The sequence below is a fragment of the Myiozetetes cayanensis genome, unplaced genomic scaffold (genome assembly GCF_022539395.1).
Source record: "Myiozetetes cayanensis isolate MyiCay16 unplaced genomic scaffold, myiCay2020 scf2-11, whole genome shotgun sequence".
In the NCBI taxonomy this organism is placed as follows: Eukaryota; Metazoa; Chordata; class Aves; order Passeriformes; family Tyrannidae; genus Myiozetetes; species Myiozetetes cayanensis.
The window spans coordinates 43999616-44022170 of NW_026087411.1; the positions used below are offsets into that span (position 1 = coordinate 43999616).

The window sequence follows — 22555 nt, forward strand, 5'->3', positions numbered from 1 at the left end:
CGGCGCAGGCCACAGGGAGCCGCCGCTGTGGCGGGAGGCGGTGCCGCTCCCACCGCCCTCCCTCCCGCCTCCGAGGCGGGGCTGTGCGCGGCCCGCAGAGAGGCCCGGGCGGGCAGGGCAGGAGCAGCGGGCGGAAGGTAACGCGGGCCGGGGGTCCCGGGCAGGGCTACCCAGCGGGGGCTAAGGTGCGGTGAGGTCTGAACGCGAGGCAGTGAAGGTCAGGTATGAGAATCTCCCTGCTGCTCCCCCTTCCCGTGCCCTGCCCGCCGTGGGGCTGCGTGGCCGTGGCAGCAGCCGGGCAGGAGCAGGTGATGTTTGGCCCGCCCGAGGTGTGCCTGTGGAAGCCAGTGAGATTCTTGATTTGCGCGAAGTTAGGTGGGACTTGCAGGCCTTGGACGGGCTCAAATCATGTTAGGTTTAATTTTTTATGCCTTAAGTTCCCTGTGTAGCAAATCGAAAGTCAGCCAAAGGCATGGCAGCATTTCTCAGAGCTGGGAAGACTGTTAATAGTTCTTTTTACACTTGGCATCAGCTTTGGCTTGCACCAGTCGCCTGCGGGCATCCCGCTTCCGGTGCTCGGGTGATTTGCATTTCTTAAAATTTGAGAAAACACCTCTGTAGTGATTTGCAGCAAGAGCTTATGGTGTCGGGAAGTTACGTCTGGTATCAGTGCCCGGAGCAGAGCAGTGTGCTGGTGGGCCAGGGAGGCGAGGTGGGGCCGCCCTTGGGAGTTCCCCAGGAAGCCAGGCACTGAAACCGCTGCGGCTCGAGTTCTGCCTTGAACTGTACTTTGCAAGACAAGTAGTGAGGAAGTAATACTAAAAAGCTTGCTGTGGCGGTGGACGTGAGTATTGCTTCTTTAAAGTGCTTTTTGTAGTTACTGAGGCTGTCACTCGTGCTTGGGACGAATGGTTAGCTGGGAGTTGACTCTGGAGGAAAAAGTTGCCGGAGCTAAGAGCATTGTTACAAATTAAATTAATGCTTCTGGTATACCGTGTTGTGACTCGGCTTGTCTAACTCGTTGTGGCAGAGGCAGTGCACGCTGCCTTGTTTGGGATGCGACCAAAACCTTGGGTGTTTATTTTTGGGCCTTTAGGTTCCAGACTAGCTGTCCTAGATCTTACCTGTGGACATTGTTTTCAGCATTTAGCAGCGTCTGTCCTATGTCGTAGCCATGGGAGCCCTCTGCTAATGCTTGAGTGCTCTTCTGCAGCCTCGTCTCTATTCTGGTTCTATTTGCTGAATTGAAGTGTAGAGCTGGCAATTTTGTATAAATCTGGGGGTTAAAGAAATAAAATACGGTAGCAGAATATAGTGTTGCTAGTGTGCCAAAGAAGCATGTGCTATGTCGGTAGTCTCCTCAAGATGGTATTATTAAAGTTAAAACTGTGGTGAATGTGTTAAAGAAAGATTTCATCACGATTTATTACAAGTTCACTATAGCCTTTGATAAACCTGGGCAGATAATTTTGATAACAGCACAGAACGATGCTAACACAGCTGAAAGTGACCTTATCCTGACTGGTTTGCTAACACACACATAGACGTTTTGTGCATTCCTATTCCAGGTATAGTAAACCAAGTGTCATCCCAAAGCTATTCTTACTCTTTGGAGTAATGAACATGAGTTGGTAGCCTAGTTTTTATCCATAATGAACATGAATTGGTAGCCTAGTTTCAAATAATAATTTTTTGTATGTTTGCAGGTTTCAGTTTGAAGTTTTAAGTTTTCTTCATTATGGAATATTTTGGAACATCATGACTTTTTTTATGACTTTCATAATATGAAATCCCAGTTTCTTATTAGAGAGGAATTGATGTAAGATTTGCTGAATCAATTCTTTCTTGTATTTGTGCAATGAGTAACCTAGTGGAATTTCTAGTAAACAGAAGCAACTTTTATTAAAAACAGATGTGCTTCATACAGCTTAGTTGTTAACCTAGTTTTATTTTGGATGTGTATTTCCTCAAATATGCATCATTTGGGTGCTTTTCAGGTGAGATTGATGCACTTTTCACCTTTCACCATCAATGTCACAGTCCAGTAAAAGGTCAGCTTGAGCAAATCATTCAGTTTGTCATGATAGTGTTATGGCAGTTCAGTATTGTCTTCAAGCTAAAACATTAGAGTTTATCACTTATCAGTGGAAAAAAAAAGTAAAAGTTACAGATTGGGGCTTCCAACTTTGCTCACTGTCTCTGTTGCCCCTATATTCTGGCTGCAGGGTGCAGTGCAGGGCAATGTGCAGAATAATTCAGCACATTCCATTGTTCTGATAGCAGCATTTTTTGAAGCCCCCTTTGTTTCAGGTCGTTTTTTGATCAAGTATAAGAGTGCTATGAGAAAGAGGGGTAATTGCCTTGATGTTTTTTTGCAGCTTAGTCACTGGGAAAAAAAGTTTCTGCCTTCCTGCCAACTTAACTCATACCAGTTTGCAAAAGAAATGGCATCATGCTTGCTAGTTTATTTTTCTTTCATAATTATTTCCTTAAGGTGTTTCCACACTTGTGTACAATGCAGCTTTTTTTTTGGTGATGTGTCGCATTACTGTCTTTTAAATGGTACTTTCTGCTTTTTATAGATAGGGCAGAATCTTACATGAATCTCACCGAATCTTACACTGCTTACATCTCTCAGTGTTTTATCTTGGGTGCATAGTTTATCATGCTAAAAAGTAGTCTTGCTTGGTTGGTTTTCAGTCGAAAATAACAGTAGATGAAATCATTTAACAGGTCTATAAGGGAGAATCTCATGTCATTAATTCTTGAGGTTCAAGTGATGAGACTTGAGATCACTTAAAATGCAGAATTTCTTGGGGAAATTGGATACCCAGCAGTTAATTACTTATTTGAGACTTTTTTTTATACACTCTGTGAGTGTATAAATTTCTTTAATACAACATATATGTCTTGCTTCAGCTAGCTTTTGATAAAGATCATTTCTACATTATTGATTGCTTTTCTCTACAAGTAGGACACTCCAAATGATCAGAAAATTAACAGTTGGCAACTAATATTTATCTTCTAATACCTTCTATTTGGCTAAGTACTTAGGTAACATATCCATTATAAATTAGAGAGGCATTAATGTATGAAACAGAAGAATGTCTTAAAAAGTGTTAGTTTCTTCACAATTTAGCAAAACCTTCTGATAAATTTAGTTGGCTAATGGTTATTCCTTGTTGCCCAAACCCCTCATGGAGTTTTGAAATCACGCATTTTGTGAGCTGGGAGGCCACCTTGTTGATTTCAGCTCAGCCACAGCATTTGAGGAACTGCGGGGTAGGGCTTGTGGGGGGCCCTGCAAAGTGGGTCCAGAAGCATGCAACAATGGTGGGACAGTGGATGGACTCTTGTTTATGATAAGCTGTGGGTCAGAATTACACTGATTTTCCCTAAGTTAGCTTTAATGGCTGAATCAGCAGTGTCTTCATTGGTGTGAAAAGAGGCTTTATTTGGCTATTATAAAGATGAATTAAAAAAATCTTCATAGAAAAAAGAATATGACTTGGGTAGTGAGTGGTCTGAAAAGGGTCACCTAGATTACATGCAGTGTCTTGTAGTGCTTTTTTTTTTAGGCTTCTCATTTTGCAAAGGTTGGAAAGGAGGTTTGGTGAGGCTTTAATAACTGCATGTAAATACACACATGCACAGCTGTTTCTACAAGGTAACCTTTGAAATACTGTGAAATATCTGATGGATACAGGAGACTGTTGGGTTTTTTTGACCTGTGCCGTGTGAAAGTCCTTCTATTGCTGAAGGTTGATTTTTTTTTTTTTATCACTGATTTTTCAGGTTCACTAGTAGGCAAATTGTGCATGGTTTCATAGAGGCTATCTCAGCTTTATAACAAGAACAGAAACTAATCTGGTTTTAGCAGCGATTTTTTTTAATACCACTTAAGTAGTCAACTGGTATTTGGAGAGAATTTGGACATTATCTTTGGCTTCCTTTATGTTTCTAAGATCAGCCTTTTTCAATCCAACATGAATATTCAATGTTAAGTCAAAATTTCTTTAATGAGTCACTTTAGGCATTTGAGCTGACCACAAGTAGAGTCTTAAATTAAAATGCAGTTGTATAAAAGATTTATGTATATCTATTTATTGGAAGGTGGCTCTACTGTGTGCAAGTAAAGGAAAAAAAAAGAAATGGTATCTCAACCTTGATGCCATTAGTTTATGAAAATGAGCGTACAAGCTGGTGAATCAGGCACAGCTTTCAACGAGATCCCCTCAGGCACATAGTGTGACTCTTGGGGGTGGTCCTGTGCAGCACTAAGAGTTGGACTTGATGATCCTTGTGGGTTCCTTCCAGCTTGGCATATTCTGTGATTATGTGATTCTGTGAGATCCTCATTTTACCCATAGCCTAGAGTTACCCTGTTACCTGGTGTTTCTGAGATAGTAGTGTTTTTCTGCATTTTAACATTTACAGTACACTGGATAAGTAATGGATTTCTTCTTTTAACACCTTTTTACAGCTGTCTGATTAACAAAATGAAACCTGCAAAACTGCACTGTTGGATTCTGGGTTGGTTTTCTATGGCATTATGTTGTTGGTGTACTTCAGATAAATTCACTCAAAGGTAAGTTATGCTATAAAAAGAAATGTCTAACAGCTCATTCTTAAGTGCAGATCAGAATAGTTTAACTTCTAATGAGAAAAGCTTTCTTATTATGTGCTATTTTTGATGTGTTATTCTTCCCTTAAGTGACTTTTAAAAACAAGGCATCTACCTTAACTGGAGGAGCAGGGATCATGCCTAAGCAAATCTTTACATTTACTAATATGCCAGCATGAGAAAAGAGGAAAACTTAAATTACATTTGTTGCACTTAAAACTTGTGTAATCTTGTTTTAAATGAGTCATTTAGACTTGTGGTGTAGTAATGGCAAAAATGGGAAGTAATTTTGAGACCTATAACAAAAAAACTGTAACCATGCCAATGGCATGAACTGTTGCATTATATATCTTTCTTTCTTCCTTGCTCATTTCTCTGTTCCGGTAATTTAAAATTCCTTTTCATATGGCATCCCAACTGGGGCTGGATCAGTGCTGCACAGCCTTTTCGTGGTTGCTGCATTTGGCAGAATCTGAGTTTGAATACCGGTGGGCCACGCCCCAAATCACACCCTTCTATGGTAAAAGCTCAAATTCCTATTGCATTGTAAGAGGAAATAAACTTTTCGCCTTCTTTTCAAAGCTTTGGCAAGAGAATGGTTAAGGGTACCCAGATCAGTGCTGAACTTCATGTAATAGCTGCTTTGCAGCTGGTTGGTAGCTTAAACACTGTGCTGCTGTTTCCTGAATCCCCAGGACATAGGCTGTGCCTTGGCATCTTGGTGACAGAGGCAGTTCTAGAAGCACATTCCTGAACTGCACAGGGCTGGATAACCGGGGTCAAAAGAAAGGGAGATACTTCTGAAGCTGGATAGATATTGAAAATGGCTTTCCTTGAATTCCAGTTCTGAGCTTAAGTTTCTAAAACTTGCTCTGTTTAGTAAGTACCGTTTTCTGACCTATCCTTAGCCAAAAAGTTGTTCTAGGAGATTTGTTTTGGCATGAATGAAATTGCAGAAGTTCCGCTGCTATTTCAAGTACAGGTGGAAGATCTAATGAAAGATCTTTCCTAAGTGAGGATTTCTTTAAAGCAAGGAAACTAACTGCTCTGCAATGTAGAGGAATTCTTTTATTCAAGTTTCCACAGCAACAGAAAAAAACCCAGATAGAAGTGTTAATAGTTTTCATTGTGGCTCTGCCTGGTCATTTCCAGAGCTATTCTCCTAAATTATTTAAGAAACATAAATACATCTGAATGTTTAAGAGAAGATATGTCCATTGCAAAGTAGAAAAACTAGAGGAAAAAAATTGAGAAATGATGTAACACGGGATGTTCCCTGCTTTCTCAGGTTAAGAAGTAACCTTCTCTTTCTCTCTCTCTCTCTTTTTTTTTTTTTTTGGTAATGTAACCTCTGGCAAGAAGTGATGACAGACATGTGTCTATTAGCTTCCAGAGAATAACAGTTTATTTTGACAGTTCTGCACATAATGCTGTCAGTTTGAACAATTTACAGTTCTGTTGATTTTTTTACCATTTGCTGTTCTATTTAATCACTTTGTGTGGTTGCTTGATAGCTAATTATATTTGCTCTAGTGTCTGATGCAACAGGCTTTTTATTTACTTCTAGTTTAACCACAATAGGTTTGCTCCAAATTGTGGGAAAATGCCTCTGTAGAAATGCCATGATATAGGCTTCCAACACTTTTTGAACAAATTTTTGAAGGTTTTTGTTTTGTTTTTTTTTTTACCTCTGCATGGGCATAAGATAGTCCTGGTGCCTCTGTGAGTTATAGGTCTCTTATTCTAAGAGGTTTTCAAACAGACATGCTCTTGTAAAATACACAATACTCCTGTGGTTCTTCCTCAGGTAACCTAACCTTAAGACTTTGTCATAGTTTGATCATTTATTAAATGTTTAAAAATTACTTAATTTTTAGTAAGCATTTTAAAAATGTACTATTTGAATTATGTGTCTATAAACTGAGAAAGTCAGTATTTTTGAGATTTATGGTTTGTACGTTACCTTTTGTTCTGAGCTGTTGGGTTTTTTTAATCTAAAAGTTTGGAGACACTTGCAAGATCCAGTTGCATCTCCTGCAGCGTCAACTACATTGTTTGTGGTCAGTTGTAATCTTTCTTTTCTAGAAGAGTAGTTACAGTTGTATGCATAAGGTTGTATACTTTTTTCCCCCAGATAATATGGTTATCCAGAAGAACTAAAAGATTCTTAACATCTTAAACAAAAACACCTTTTTAAAAAAATATTAATTATTGTTGTAAAAGTGTGCCAGTAAGTGATCTCCTAAATATAAACCAGAACAATGTATTTGTTCTGTATTTAGGAAATGGAAAGCATATGGCCATGCAGTGCCAGAAGGAGAATTTGTTTAACAACGGGGGGTATTAGCAGTTTTCTAATTATGATGTTTCTCTGTGCTTTGTTAGTTTGTGTTTGGAGTTCTTTTTAAAATGCTTGAGGAAAAATAAATTCATCTATCTTTTTCCAGTGACAACCACCCTCATACCTGGAAGAAGCTTTATCTTGCTCATCATTGGCCAGTGACTGTATGCAAGGTGAGATTTTTTGCATGAGTTTATTCTCTTTTATCCTAACAAAGGTAGCCTTGGACAATAAATGTGTGAAAACAGAATGAATAAATCCCATTAAGCATTTAATCTTGGTTTTGCCCTTATATCTTAATAAAGGCTTTGGCTGATCTTGATGCAGCTTTTGCTACTTCCCCTGCACTCCAGAGCAACTGTAAACAGGATGAGATTGTGGTGCGTTACAGTAACTGCACACTAAGCTTGTTAAATAATTTGTTAGTTGTAAAGTTAATCCCAGATTTTTACCAGGCTGTAAGAAGACTTGCCTGCCTTGTTTGACTGAAGGCAGCAGATCAGTACAGGAACTGTCTGCTGCACAGTAAGGTTTTTACCGAAATACTCAGAGGCCTCTTCTCATACAGCTAAGTTAAAAATATGTTATACTTCCAAATGAAGGACATGATCAGATTTACTGATCACAGTAAATGACACAATGATAAAGAACTTTGTGGGTAGTGGAGATGCTTCAGTTTCAGACAAATGTCTCTGGAGCCAAAAAGTTGTCTTAGGCTTATTACTATATTAGAGTCTTATTACTATAATAGAGTCTTATTTTTTGTGGTACTTTTTGTACTTTTTTATTTCTCCTTCCTATTTCTGCAAATACATATGAAAGCAGTAGCAGCAAAAGTCAGATGCTGCCTACATATCTGAGGAAAAGTAGATGTACTTTCCATTACTTAAATGTGGAGGGCAAGTATCAGCAAACAAAACTCAGATGTGCATGACTGACTGAGGCTGAGGACCAAGACCAATGTTCTTTTTATTTTTTGCTTGTCTGTTTCTGAGGGGAAATAAGGACCGATTTGATGCAGTTTGTGTCTGATTTTTTCATTGATTAAACATCACAGTTACTGACTTCAAGCAGAGATGTCAGTGTTCAAGAGTTTATAGTGCCTGGCACGAGTGGGTGTCAGTCAGTAGCAGTGCAAACCCTTGCTTGCATGAATGAGATGTGAACAATTAAAAAAAACCAAAAAACAAATTAAGACACCAACCAACGAATCAAACCCCTACCAATCAGTTTTCCCACTGTATATTTATGCTACCTACTCCTCTTAATTCCTGGGTGGTGCTGTTGGTAAACTGACAAATAACCTCTATAATCTTCCAATGAAATTATAAGGAATAATTAAAGATATTAAGCATCAGAAAGCATAGGCATTCTTCCACTTTGTTGATTCCTTATGATCTTCTGTAGTAAGAAGTAGATGGAACCATTCAAAGAAGTGAAGAAAAAGCAAAATTAAAATCATTGTAAGTGAGCTTTTTTCCCAGTTTCACATCACTGAGTCTTATGAAGAAACTCAACTGTAGTCCCTTAACAGATTTCTTTTTGTCACATAAAAGCAGTTCCTAAATTCAGCTGTGGTTTTGGTTTTTTTTTTTTTAGGAATGTAGACCCTTCTACATGTTGGTGTATTTATATATGATAACTGTTTTGTTTCACAGAGTAAATATTTTTACTCATTCTTTATATTAAAACTGTTGACACAAAGTTGAAAGGAAAAATAGCTGTGTGAAGCAAACTGCAAACTCATTATATCACTTATGTAAAAAACTTTTGAAACACTCCTTTCTGAAAGTACTGACTAGTTTATGCTTCCTGTATAAAGGAATCTGATAATAGACTTTTTCCTACATACTGTGTACTTGAGAGGATAAACACATGAAAGGTTTTAGCTTATTGGCTTCTGCTAGAGATGTGTTCAACAAGAAGTAAATCTGTTTTATTTCCCTCCTCCTAAATTTTTTCAGCACCCTTAGGTTCATTTGTTGATTTGTTTTACCCCTGGGGGTAGGGAGAAGGAAGAAGGGGAATAATTACACACTCTTTGGAGGAGAGAAATTGAGGAGTTGAGCTCTCTCCACAGTTTCAAAAGCAAGGATTTTTCATAGCAGTTGTGATGTACCTTTACAAAACAACACTTAAAATTTATCTTAATTAAATGGATGGCTTAGTTAAGCAGGGTGGTTGGAAGGGAGAGCAGGATTAAATATTTCACTTCCCAGAAGCTGAATTTTCATTTAAACTTGGTGTATCCACATGTGATCCAGTAGCACTACTCTGTTGTATGTACAAAATTCTGTACCAAGGGACTTGTAACTCGGGCAGCTCAACAGGTAACAACTTCTGTGACAGTCCGATGGTTTTTCACGTTTTCACATTTCAGAGGTGAAAAAAACTTCCATGCTTCTGGCACGTGCTGTTTGTGCAATGTCTTGCTGTTACAAATCAGCTGATCTCTCTGCTGCAGCATTCCCTCTCAGCACCGTGGGTGCTGTAAAGCCTTACTGGCACTTTTCTCAGTTTTCTAGATCATGTATAGTTAATTTGCATTGATTTGATTATCATATTACTTCAAAACAGGAGAAAACAGTGCTCCTTTTTCAAATTAATCTGGATATATAAGGCTTTCTGCGGTCTGATGTCCCCTTGAAAATACGTGTTTGTACCCTTGTTTCAAATCAACGGTTGCCTGAATTTGAATTAATCCTCCAGCAATCAGTCTATGATAAACAGGAAGGCTGACAAGTGTTTTTGCAGAAGCAGTCAGTGATAACCAGCTTTTCAGACTAGCATTTTCTTGAGTTATGATATTGATTTAAAATTAACATTGGAAAAATACCAAGGCTAGAATTAGAAAGGAGGATGAAGCTGGCCAAAGCATGTGAGGCATGAACTAATGTTTTTTAGGTTGCATTGACCACTTAGTTCTGCCAACACACAGGATAGCACCAAGAGCCTGATGAAATGTGTGGAAAAAACTGCTAATTAGTGCCTGAATAGGGGAAAACTAATTCCAAAATTAAAATACTCTGGGATTTCCATTAGCATGGAAAACCTGAGAACTGCAGTTAAAGATTGGATAAGGAACACAATTGCCTTGTTCTTGTTGCCACCCTCAGTTGAGCGGGCCGCTGGCTATTAAAGTGCTGTATTTTGGGCTAGATAGCCAAACTCTTTCAGCTCCACAAAGCTTGTGTCATGACAGGAGCAATATTGTTTAGGAGTTTGCAGTGTGTGTTTGTTCAAAATACCCCTTTCAGGAAAAAAAGCTATTGCTGGGTTTAATTGCTTCTGTTGGTGGCAAGAGAGGAGAGGAAGGAAATGGGCACAGAACAAGACTGTCTTGCAGAGCTTGCATATTTGCTGCCACCGGCCTCTGGCATGTGGAAAGCAATTAGTGAGATTACAGGCCTGTCTTTGCTCTTCAGTGCACTCTACTCTTTCTCTGGCATCACATAAAAGGCATTGTGGCATAATTAAGACAGGAGGCAGAGCCAAAAAGGAAAGCTATTATTATGGTGAAAGAAATTCTGAGGAGGTTGTTAGTTAATGGCAGAAAATGTTTACTAAAAAGAGCTGTAATTACTAAGCCGAATAATCTGGGAAAATACAGTAATGGTACTTTATGATGTTTGAAGTTGTATTGTTTTGTTTTGTTCAAGAGTATGTCTCTGCTCTAAACAATAGTTAATATGTAGGCTATTTCTTGAGTATTATCAACAGTTTTGATAAGGGGCACTTTTTTGTTTGTTTTTATAGGAGTGTATATAGTCTTTCTTCTCTCCATTCTCTTGTACCTCAAGTCAAAATACTTAAAAAAATAAATTCTAGCCATTTCACTTGGAATAAGCAATGTATTTAATCTCTTTGTTGTATTTTTTCCTCTTAATACAACAATAAAACTAATTCTGAATGCTTAAAGAAGGTTTTGTGCTTTTGTAATACTATATTTTATTTTGATAGTTTTTATTTTAATGGCACTGCACATCTTGAAAAGATCTGGTGATAAGAAAAATACAGGGAGCTGCCACCTGGAATATGATAAATGCAGATAAAGCTCCATTGATTTAGCATGGATCAGGCTATTCTCTATTACCTCAGAACTGTCCTTTGTCTTCTTTTTATACTGTTTGTTCAGGATACCCCTGGTATTCACTTGATCTGCTTCAAAATTCTTATGCCAGTTGGTCTCTGCTAAGTGGCATAATCCATGACAGCTTCAAGTAACTGGGGTGCACCAGTTCCTTATATGTAAAAGTTATAGAGTAAGAGTTCTCGTGTCTCACTAGAACCTTGGACCATCAGTGCATGAGGTTTTATTTTTCCCTCTAAATCATTGGACACATACAACAAATATTCTTTATTTTTGTTTTCTGCAGATGACTGCTAATGATTGTCAAGACCCTCCAAAGTACTGGACAATACATGGGCTGTGGTATGATCATAGAGGGTTTTTATTTTAGCTGGGAAAAGAAAAATCAAATATTGTACCAGGATGTTTGGTGGCTTGGGTTTTTGTTTGTTTTTGTTCGTTCGTTTGTTTCTGTCTTAATCTATCTGTTCTTATGATTCCTTGAAACAAAATCAAAACCCTGTGGTTTGGCATAAAACTGAAAATCATTTCTGTATCTCATGACTTGCTGAGCTTCTGAAATCCTCTTGCCACATGATTATTTTATTTATACGTCTCCTTATGAGATCAGTAATATTTTCAAACAGAAAGGAAAGTATAGTTTACCCTCTTTTTTTTTTGTACACAGAATTTGTTAATATCTCATGACTGCTTGTGGCTTTAATTATCCTAACTCAGTACTAGTATTGCAAAAGTGTAGGAAAAACCAGTTTGTTGCAAAGGAATCAAGTCACTGGAATTGGTGCCAGTGGCAGTAGTTCAAAAGTTTTCCTGACAAATACACGTAAAAAATCAGTACAGGAGTTTGTTAAGCTATGACTAGTGCCACCAGTGATGTCACATACAAGGTCCCTCCATATTGCTGACACACCAATTTGACTTGTATGCAGAATGAGAGGGACTGGAAGGCCAAAGAAACAACTTCTTAATGAAAAATCTTTTGGCCGTAATTAATGTCTTGAATATTTTATTTCTAAGCCACTGTAGATTCTGATGAGTTACTTGTATTTTTAAGTAAATTCTCCAGCTGTAATCCTGCATATTTAAAATTCTGGCCAATGATACAAAATAGAATGCTGTTTGTCACATTTAGTGAGTAAGGAGACAGCTTTTTTTACTTTTTTATTTTTTGCTTCCCCAGGCCTGACAAAGCTGAAGACTGTAATAGGACATGGCATTTCAATGTCACTGAGATTAAGGTATGTATTTAAAACAAAAACAAATGTACCAAGCAGAGCTGACTGCAATTGCTTCTGCACATCCTACGTGCAAAATCTGTAGCTTATAATGTTTCACTCTTAATGTTTGCTGAGAGGTATGGGTTTTTTTAAGGACTCCAGAAATTCATTAGGTGCTTCTGGTACAACTTGAAGTTGCAGTGCTTGTGATCATTAGCAGCTGTGCCTACTCAGATTTTGTGGACATGTAGTTTGACTCATTCAGTCATATCCTCTTATCCACATACACAATGGATCTGCAGTGGCAAAAAGTACCTCTGAAAGAGATTACAGTCAGTTGATGTTCTCTCTACATTTTCTACTGCACAGCCAGAACTTAGAAAATAAAAGAGTTAAGAGTACAGTGTTCTGTATGTCTTCTCCTAGGCAATTAGTCCTTTTAGGTTCTTTTTCTGATTAAAACAAATCCATATTTCACTCACGTGTTGTAAACAGAGATAAGAAATTTGAGCCGACAAATGTGAAAAGCTGCATGTTTGAACAATTTCTGCAGGGACAGTTGAAGGAAAATCTTACTTTGAGGCAGTGTGTCAGTATAAGTGCGTTCAGATATTTAGGCAGGTGTACCTATCTGTTGTCTCTCCCACAACAGCATTTTCAGAATACTGGGGAAAAGGACCTTTTCTTTTTCTGCACAAAATGTTTCAGTTGGGGATGTTGAAAGATAAGGCTTCAGTTATAGAAAATTTGTTAATGTATGTAGATTGTGTAAGACATAGCTTTTCAACACTGTAGGTGCTTTTATTAACTGTGATTTTTTAGGATCTAATGTCAGACATGAGACACTATTGGCCTGATGTGCTTCATTCGTCACTGAATCGCACCCAGTTCTGGTGAGTATAAAAAAAACAAACCTAAAAAGCATTTTGGATATTATTTTATAAAAAATCTATCTGAGTAGTTCTTCAGCTGAGATGTGTACGAGAAGCAGTGTCCAGGAGGCAGTGTGTCTTGTGAGTTTCATTTAGCATATAAATCTTTTTTCTTGTAAAATGCAGCTGTTGAAGAGAGGGCTATGGCAGAAGTTTTGGAGAAATGAAACTTAGTGAGGAAATGTTTCCTCCCTTAGTCCCCAGGGAAGAGAAACAGCTGCTGTCAACACAATAAATCTGAACAGCAGTAGCTCTCTGGGATGTCACAGCTAAGCTGCAAGAGAAGCTTCCAGGTCTCCTTTCCTAGCTAGATTCACTGTGTTGCTAGCCTTGGGAGAGCTTTTCTTCTGGGCTTCCTCACAGAGGAGGAAATAGAAAAATAGAATGCACCGTATCATCCTAACTGTATTCCTACAGAATTCTCTCCTTTTACTTACTTTCCTAGCAGCCTAAAATCTGGGGATTTTAGGGAGCCTGGGGGATTTATTTGGAGATCAACCTGCTTGACTCATGGGAAGGGAGAAGGAGATTTTTCCTTTCTTGCTGTTTTTCTCTTGGCTTCTGAATAATCAGGCACTTGGACCAGACAGTGGTATTGGTGTATTTTAGTTTGCACAGGCTTTGATTCAAGTGCTTTGTTTTAAACTAAAATCATCGACCATGCAAGTTTGCTGAGCCATGAGCTGCACCAGCCAAGGTATAGATATGCAATTTGTTTTTCCAGAGCTACAGTGAAAGCGGTAACAACAGATAAGAAGCAGAGCAAATAGCTAGGGGCAGTAACATTTAAAGCTGTCTCAACTAGAAGTGCCTGTAAGTTTTCCTTTTAATTGGATGACTGTTTCTTCCCTATGCCACTAGGGAAAAGCTTTGAAGGGAATGTGCAATTCTTCTAGTGTTGTCCTTGCTCTACAGAAGACACTGGTCCTCAGAGTCTTAAATTAGTCCTAGAAGTATCTTATGGCAACCTAAAGTTGCAACTGTCAAAAGTGGTGGTCTCGCTTTTTTTTCCCTCTAGTCCTCTCTTCTTAAACTGTGCTGGGAGGGAATGACTCCTGTGTGGTAGCACAGATTTATGCCACTTTAAACTGTTCCTGGAATTAGAATAAGAAAAATATTTTGATTGACAGAGTAATTTACTCCCTATCACAAGTGCACTGTAATTGGAAGCTATAACTGCAGATTTTGTAAATGCAAGCTTTTAAGCGAACTGAAAGTCAGTAAGGGCCAACTGTACATCTCTCTTCAGTTAAAATGCTATGTTTACTTAGAAATTAAAAAAACCCCACCAAAACCAAAACAACTCTATGGTGTAAAAATCATGCTACAGTAGAAATGAGAATATGAAAGTAAAACTGACTATTCATGATTTTCACTGTTGTAAACTAAAGTCATCTTAATTGGGTAAAGACCACGAGCAATGACAAGCAAAACAGGGATTGAATATCTTAGCATATCATATCAGGGTTTTCCCGAGACTGCTGTAATTGTGCAGTATGTGTCTTCCTGGCTTCACCTCTAACTGCAGCCATGGCTTAAAAGGGGAGGTAAGGAATCTTCCTGGTGATTTGAGGATGGCTGTGGGTACTTCTGTAAAGGTAATGGCACATCTCTGTTCACCTTGTTAGCTTACAAACTGTGAAAATTGTCATCCAAGAGCTTGAATTGGGCAGGATAAAATGCCTTAATATAGGAAAAAGACTAATGTGTGCTTTGTATCTCAAAAGTAGTTAACTGAAGCCGTCCCTTATATGGTAGTTAATATTTTTTGGACCAAATAAAAATTTCTAGAGCAAAAGAATTCCCTTCAGGATGGTTTATACTTAGGTATATGATATAGAAGAAGGAATCTGTGTTTAACCTATTGGACAGCTGAGTGTCCTCAGTCTTTTAGATTTTGTGGGCAGCACTTGTAGCTGTGTTTTACACACCTTCTTTGTTCCTACTCTAATAATGAGGCAGTCTTCAAGCTGGATGGTTTCTCTAATCCTTGGACACACCTGATAAGCTCCTGACTTTGTCACATCTGCATGACTTTGTTCTTCAGGGAGCTCTGTCCTTGTTGTACAAAACAGGAAACAAAATCTCTTTGAAGTTCACCTTCTTTTCCACACATCTGAGTTGTACCAGTTTCATTTCTTTGTACTTCCTCAGCTCCCTGAGACTTAATTTATAGAACTTTATCTCTGAGACAATGCAAGTGTAACATTTATCCTTAGAAGCACCATAGAGAAAATATGATAACACAGTGGAACCCAATCTAGTGCTGTAAGCCTCACTGCTGTGTACCTGCCAAAGCACCCGTGTCCTACAGGGAGGAGAAATGTTCCATGAAGTTACTGACAGTAGGCATACATACTCTGTGCTACTGCCTGTCTCACAGGTGCAAGAGTTGCAGACGGATGGTGGCCTTCATGAACACTGGTAGCTGTGTTCTGTGTCCACATGCCACGCAGCTGTGAGCTGATGTTCAAGTAGAATTAGCTGGTCATATTGCGGTCTAGGTGTGTCTCAGTGAGTAGCATTGAGACATTATTTCTTCTGATTTCTAAACAAACTATTTTATGTTATTCCCTGGTACCTGCAGCTCCTTCATTTCCTAACTACTTCAGTTTGCTTTTAAAAGGAAGAGGTGAGGATGGAATTTCATATGCCTATGCTGAATGTCAGAATTAGCTGCATCTGCATAATTATTTCTGTTCTTTTTTTACATGGCTGTGCTGCAAAATAAAGTAGCACTGTGAAGAGTGATTTGAAATTTGAAAAGGAAGAACTGAAAAAAAAAGACACCCACCTGAAATCCATAGGCAGTCTTATTAAAGATCATGCTGTTTAGTCTTTCAGTAGACTTTAGAATTGATAGAAATATATGTTTAGCTTTTACCCATTTTTTGTCCTATTTGAATTTGTTTGCCATAACTTTGTAAGAGTTTCTCTCTTTTACATTCTGTTCCTTGCTATTAAAGGAATTGATAATGGGCTAGGAACAAGACTTTAGAGCAGGCCTATGAAAATACTGCCACAGGCCAAAGTAAAAGTTAATGCTAAAGTCTTGTTCTTAGCAGCTTTTGCAGTTTCACTGTTCCACCCAGAGTAAGGCTTAATCCTTTGAGTTATGAAAAATTTTTGCTGCTTTGAAAGTGCATTTGATATAAAAGACTCACAGAATCACAGAATATGCTAAGTTGGAAGGGACCGACAAAGATCATCAAGTCCAACCCTTAGCTCTGCACAGGACCATCCCTAAGAGTCACACCATCATCCAAACGCTTCTTAAACTATGTCAGGCTTGGTGCTGCGACCACTTCCCTGGGCAGCCTGTTCCAGCAAAAAACTTCTTTCTCGTGTCCAACCTAAACTTCCCATGGCACCACTTCAGGCCATTCCTCAGGTCCTGTCACTGGTCACTAGAGAGAAGAGATCAGTCTGCCCCTCCTCTTCCTCTTAAGAGGAAGTTGTAAACTGTGATGTCTCCTCTCAGTCTCCCCTTCTCCAATCTGGACAGACCAAGTGACCTCAGTCTTGACTGAAAAATAAAACGTTTAGAGATATTTGTTTTCTAGGCAAATTCTTGCCATTCTGACCTCCAGACATCTCTTTGAAATACACTGGGAGATCGTTGTTTCCTAAGAGCATGATACATATTTACTTCATAGTATTTGGATGTTGCTATAATTGAAATGGTGAGAGTCATCTTTCTTGGTTTTGCTTTTTACATGTGTGCTATTTTTGTGGGCAGTGTCTACTTCCCATGTGTAGCCTTTCAGATACTTGATTTAAGTATAATGAATAGCTTGCACAGCATATATATCTCCAAATAATGTTTTCTAAAATTTAAGTTTTGCTTTTATCTTATAGGAAACATGAGTGGGACAAACATGGCACTTGTGCAGCCACACTTGAGGTCCTCAATTCTCAGAAAAAATACTTTGGTAAAGCCTTAGAACTCTACCAGCGTGTTGATCTCAACAGGTACATAAATGAACTTAGTGATCTGCCTTTTATTTCAAACAGTTTCTAAAAGTTTCAAATCTAGCCAAAATGAAAGTCTAAATCTGATGGCAGAAGGAAAATTAGTGTAAATTACTTTTAGTATTGACATTCAGAAGAAGGGTTGTGTACTCTGAGAAGCATGTCTCTGGTCACTTCAGAGTTTGGTAAACCAGCACCATCTTCCACAGCATCATTTTATACAATGTGAGCCAGTAGATTTTTGAGAAGTTATGTTGGCTGTATCTCTCTACCAAAAGCTGAGGTACCTGTAGACTTCTAAATTAAGTGATGAAGCTGCCCACACTACTGAGTCATACTGAGGCCCAAACACTTGTTTTTAAGACAGTGCTCTGCTCAGAGAAGAGAAAAAGCTGCAGGCAAAATTGTGCAGAACATCCTGGAAAAAGGCTGAGAGGTGACAGCAAGAGAGGCTGTTCTGAAGGGCAGTGTTCAGCTGCTGCAGGCAGCCCTCTGCTGTCCTTTCTAACAACCCCGATATGACACTCTTGCTTTGTCCTAGGGGCTGATTCATCCTCATGGTTCCAAAGCACTGGACATTCCAGATTCAAAATCTTGATGGGAATGTTGTGGCTTGTCCAAGCACTGTAGGTATGCGTTCTGGCTGCAGGTGAATGCCAGAAAGCGTCTTTTCCTGATCAGTGCTTGGTATGGATGAGAGAATGTTTGACTTAGATTTGTTGGCCATGGATTGTCTATCTGTGTAAGTGGCCATTATCTGAGAGAGGATATTGTTTTCTATGTAAAAACATACCTTAAAAAAAACTCAACAAAACAACCCAACAAAACAAAAAAATCCTGATTATGTTCTATCAGTGTCTTGTCCAAGAAATCTCCTAACCAAAGTCTCATTTAGCTTTTGCATGTGCACAAAGGAAATAAGTCTTTCTTCCCTCCATTCTTGTAGGTGTATTTTAAAAGCAGATTTCTCTAGACATGGTGCTTAAGAGCGTGTCATATATAGTGTTAAAATTAATAATATCTGATAAGCCACTTGCCTAAGTTAGCTGTGATGGTGTGACTAAAACATGTACAGATGGCACAGTGACCGTTTATTTGACTCTGTATCAGCATGTGCAACACTGCAGAAGAATAGAGACTGAAGCATGTTGAAATTAATTGCTCAGAGCTTATTATCCATTGTAAAAATGAATATAATTAATGTTATCTTTACTGAAAAGAATGAAGACTGTCAGTGTTCTCACAGTATTTCATTTATACTTAAATGAGAAAAATTAATGTTAGTGATTTAAAAAATTGTTTCCAAAAAGCAAATTATTAAAAAGAGGACATCATGCAGGCTTCTGTAAGAATTAACAGAAGACTGTCTATTTTATTGACCTCCTTATATCCAGTGTAAAATGACAACATAAAACAGCTTGTCCTTTAGTCTGTTGCGTAAAATCTTCCCTGTGCTGAACCTGACCTTGGAAGGATTGAGCATTATCAGCACATATGAATTAAATTCTGCAAGATACTGACCATAGCCACTCCTTAGAGAAAAAGCTGGGACACAGAGACTCATCACATTTTGGGTCCTGAGTCTTGTCAGCTTGGAAACGTGGACTCCTCTCAGGACTGAATCCAAAGGAAGGGGTATACAGGCTAAAGGTTTCTGAGTGTTCCCTCGTTCCTCTTACGTTAACAACTTTCCTAATAAATATGTTTTTGAAAAGAAAACATTTCTGCCCTGACATTAATGTTGATCCAGATTCACACACCATATCCCTCTCCCAGTGTGCTCTGTGCCTCCCACCCCAGCAAGCCCACCCAGTGTTCAATTATGAGGGGGCCCAGAGCAGCCTCACTTGGTCTGCCTCTGTCTCCTCCTGGGGGTAGGAGCACAGAGTTGTTTCAAGGCAAGGGAAAGAAGGCAATTAAACTGCATGCCCTACCTGGCACTGAACGGAGCACTGTGCCAGTCCCTAGCAATACCTGAAGGCTCAACTATCCCAGCTGCTCAGATTCAGGTGGGGGAGAGGGTTATTCCTGACCCTGCTGAGTTAGGTGGAAAATGGCCTTTTAGAGAAGAGGAACCTTTTCTAGGCCTGGTAAAGAATGGAAGACAAGTTGCTCTTGCTACATGTCACTGTAATGCCAGGTTCTCCTTATCTGGTTTACCTAATGATTATGAAGGTATGTTTGCAGAAAACATGGAAAAATGTTTTATCTTTGTTTCAGTTGTCTCTTGAAAGCTGGGATAAAGCCAAGCAGTTCGTATTACAAGGTAAGAGGTGATCTTTTACAAACCAAAATCATGTGCATGCACTTTTTTCAGCAGGAGTCAACTAATTTCTATAGAACAAGCGATCTTTCTAAAATTGTATAGTTTTTTAAGGTTGTGCTTTTCCTAAAAGTTTACGTGAGCTTAATAGGTGTGGGAGATGTTGGAAGATGCACTTGTGACTTATTAATCTCTATAAGCTTTTTAATTTTTCAGATGACTACCATAAAGGAAGCTCTTACAAGATTTTATGGTGTAACACCCAAGATCCAATGCCTTCCTCCAGAAGAGGTAAAAACCCCAAACAAACAAACACTCACTAAACTTTCTGAAATGGAAAAAAAACCAAACCAAAACAAATTTTTTTTAAGCATTTTTATTAAAAAGAAAAAGGCAAAAATAGAGTAAAAAAAAAATCTTCAGTATGGTGAAACTTAGGTCTAGGTGTTCCTTGTGTATGCATCTCTTTGCAGTTTAGATATTGGTTGATTCTTGGAGTTGAGCTCATAAAAATGTTGCTTACATACTGGCACCACTTAGTTCAGCTTATATTATTGTTACCACAGTCTTTTCTTAATGTAGAAATATTGTTACTGCAGGAAGTCGCCATTCTTTACTTACTACCTTTGCAGTTAGGATTCTTACCCAGAAAGTGGGAGCACTGGGTTTTAAAGGTTGCTTTGTCTTAAAAGACTTAAACGTCTCCTCTGTGAATGCTGTAACCACCATGCTAGAGGTGTTGCTGTAGCTGAGCACTTTCCACTCCACCTGCTAAAGCTTAATAACAAATTAACTAAAGCCAACAAGAGTGTGTTACTTGAAGCAACAAAGGAATATTAGTTGAATATCACCCGCTTTTTGTTTTTAAAGAAATACAGAGCTAACACCAACCCCAGTTTCTCGCCCTGTTCACTGTAGTTCTGCCGTTGCTTTTAGAACAGTTGGGATACTGCCCCAATTATGTGAAAGTAATTTACAGCTTGGGTCTCCTGTGCTTAACAGCTGAAGGTAATGGGTAAGAGAAATTTAAAAGTACATCCCAGTTATTTAAAGATAACTCTTTTCAGAGTTTCAGCCTTGTCCATGCCTGAAGTGCAGGATGGAGGTACTTTGATGTTTGAAACATATTGCACCCTTGCTGTTCTTAAGTTTCTCTAAAAAAAAAAAAGGAAAACACAAAAAAAACCCAAAACAAGCAAAACCATCCCAAAAACACTACCCCAAACTAACAACAAAAAAACCCTCACCACAGTTAGTTTTGTCTTGTACATACGTTTTGTCCTGCTTAATTGTTTTGAAACTAGTCTTTTTATACATAAACTTCGTTAGACCTGAGGATTTAGGGGGATTTTCATGTAATCTTTTTGCCACATGAGAGGCCACTGCACCTTCCTGCTTTATTCATGAACAGTATTTTTCTTCTTAGCCTGTCCTTTAGTCCAAAAATGACATTTCTGCTCCTTTTGACAGCTTGGTTTTGTATTCTCTTCAGTAAAAGCTATTATAAAACTGAGTTTCTTTTCTGGCTTTTGGAGAATTTTTATTTGTTTCAGTTCTTGTCCTGCCATGTGCCCTTCGATATTCACGGAGCTGAGCCAGAGCTCGTCATTAAGGTGAATTGCTTCTCTACACTTCTCTCCATGAAGCTGATCTTATCCCTCATGTTTCTAGGGTGAAAAAGCACAGACAATTGGCCAGATTGAATTCTGCTTCACCAAAGAACTGCAACTAAGAAACTGCACGGCACTGAAGGGTGGATCCAACGCAATGCAGGCTCCCTTGAAGCTTGGAACTGAGGAGCTGTCTGTCTGCAATGATACTCTCCCAACCTATTATCCTTCAGAGGTCCAAGATCACAAATGAGGCTGTAATAGTTTGAAAAACTTTTTAAACAGCAAAAAAAATTGTAATTATTGTAATATTACGACCCCCTGTCCATATCACAGGCATACTGTGAAGACTGCTGGAAAACACAGTTCTTTTGCCATTAAATGAGAATGGGCCACATGATGGGATCAGAATCTGATTTATAGCTTTGTCTGGCTTTTTTTGCCTGCTTATGGTTTGAATCAATGTTCAGAAGAGAACTGTGACTTTATTTCTCTTGCAGTTAAGTCTGCCACTTTAGCCACTTTTGGTGTTTACCAATGAGTCAGGGAAATTTTGTAATTCTTTGTTTTGAAAGGATGATTGTCTCTCTGAGATGAGATGACAATTGCTTGAGAAGAAAATATTGTAAACAAAAAGAACTTTGAGGCCTGTCTGGAAATCCATTCCCAGACATAATACCTACCTATGCCTTGCATAAATTTGCTCTCCAGAAGTGCAGAACAGAGACATTGTTCTCTGAGGTGTTAAACCTTTCCTCACTCAGGGATCACAGCTGACCGAAGACAACTTTTGTATAACTTCTTAGTGAAGTGAGGTTAAGTTCTCCAGGTCTGGGTTTTTCTGCCTGAAAGACCCCAGGAAGACTATTCTTTGATTATTTTTGCAAAGTAGCTCCATACAGTCTTGAGGAACAACCAACCTTAGAACGTAATGCTAGTATAGGAAAATTTTAGGCCCTAGAAATGTGTTGTTATTACTTTTTTGTTGTATTTGAACATTTAGCATTATACACAAGTGTGAGTGTCTGCACTTTTATATAAAAATGAGATTGTTGTGTAATTGCTTTGTTCCAAGAAACAGCTTGTTACAGGTGAAACAATAAATACTACAGGATTTTCAGTAAAAAGTACAAATGTTGGCAGTAATGCATCTCTACTCCATAATGATCAGTAACATGACACAAAATTGGGTGTTTCCAAAGGAGACCAAACTTCAGTGACATCCTCTACACCGTGCTGTGTTGTTCTGTCTGTCTCAAATTGTCTTTCAGAGGAAGACACTTACGGCTCAAGGAACCATCTGTTAGAAGAATATTACTGTGAAAACATGAAATGCTTAGAAACAAATTTTCTGAGAAAGTCTTAGAAACAAATTTTGAGTTTCTGGGGAGTTTAGAAACTATTCACATTTACTCTCCTTTTTTACTGTCCCTATTTCTCTACCACCTTTCATTTAACTCTCTGTTACCTACCCATTACAGAATGCTGTCAGTTTTTTAGTCTTTG

General features: G+C 38.6%; 1 protein-coding gene across 3 annotated transcripts; it reads left to right on the plus strand.

Annotated features, from left to right (window-relative positions):
• Window positions 1-75: 75 nt before the first annotated feature.
• RNASET2 (ribonuclease T2) lies at window positions 76-21465 on the plus strand. 3 transcript variants are annotated; one of them, XM_050315642.1, is made up of 10 exons: window positions 76-137; window positions 4484-4588; window positions 7072-7138; window positions 11342-11397; window positions 12236-12293; window positions 13095-13165; window positions 17063-17176; window positions 19397-19442; window positions 19656-19730; window positions 21111-21465. In XM_050315642.1, exons 2-10 carry the CDS (start codon window positions 4500-4502, stop codon window positions 21300-21302), a joined length of 768 nt encoding a protein of 255 aa, XP_050171599.1. In that variant the 5' UTR covers window positions 76-137; window positions 4484-4499; the 3' UTR covers window positions 21303-21465. The 3 variants fall into 3 exon arrangements, with proteins under 3 accessions (XP_050171599.1, XP_050171601.1, XP_050171600.1); XM_050315644.1 differs by lacking the exon at window positions 76-137 and adding an exon at window positions 204-222; XM_050315643.1 differs by lacking the exon at window positions 76-137 and adding an exon at window positions 713-844.
• The last annotated feature ends 1090 nt before the right edge of the window (window positions 21466-22555 follow it).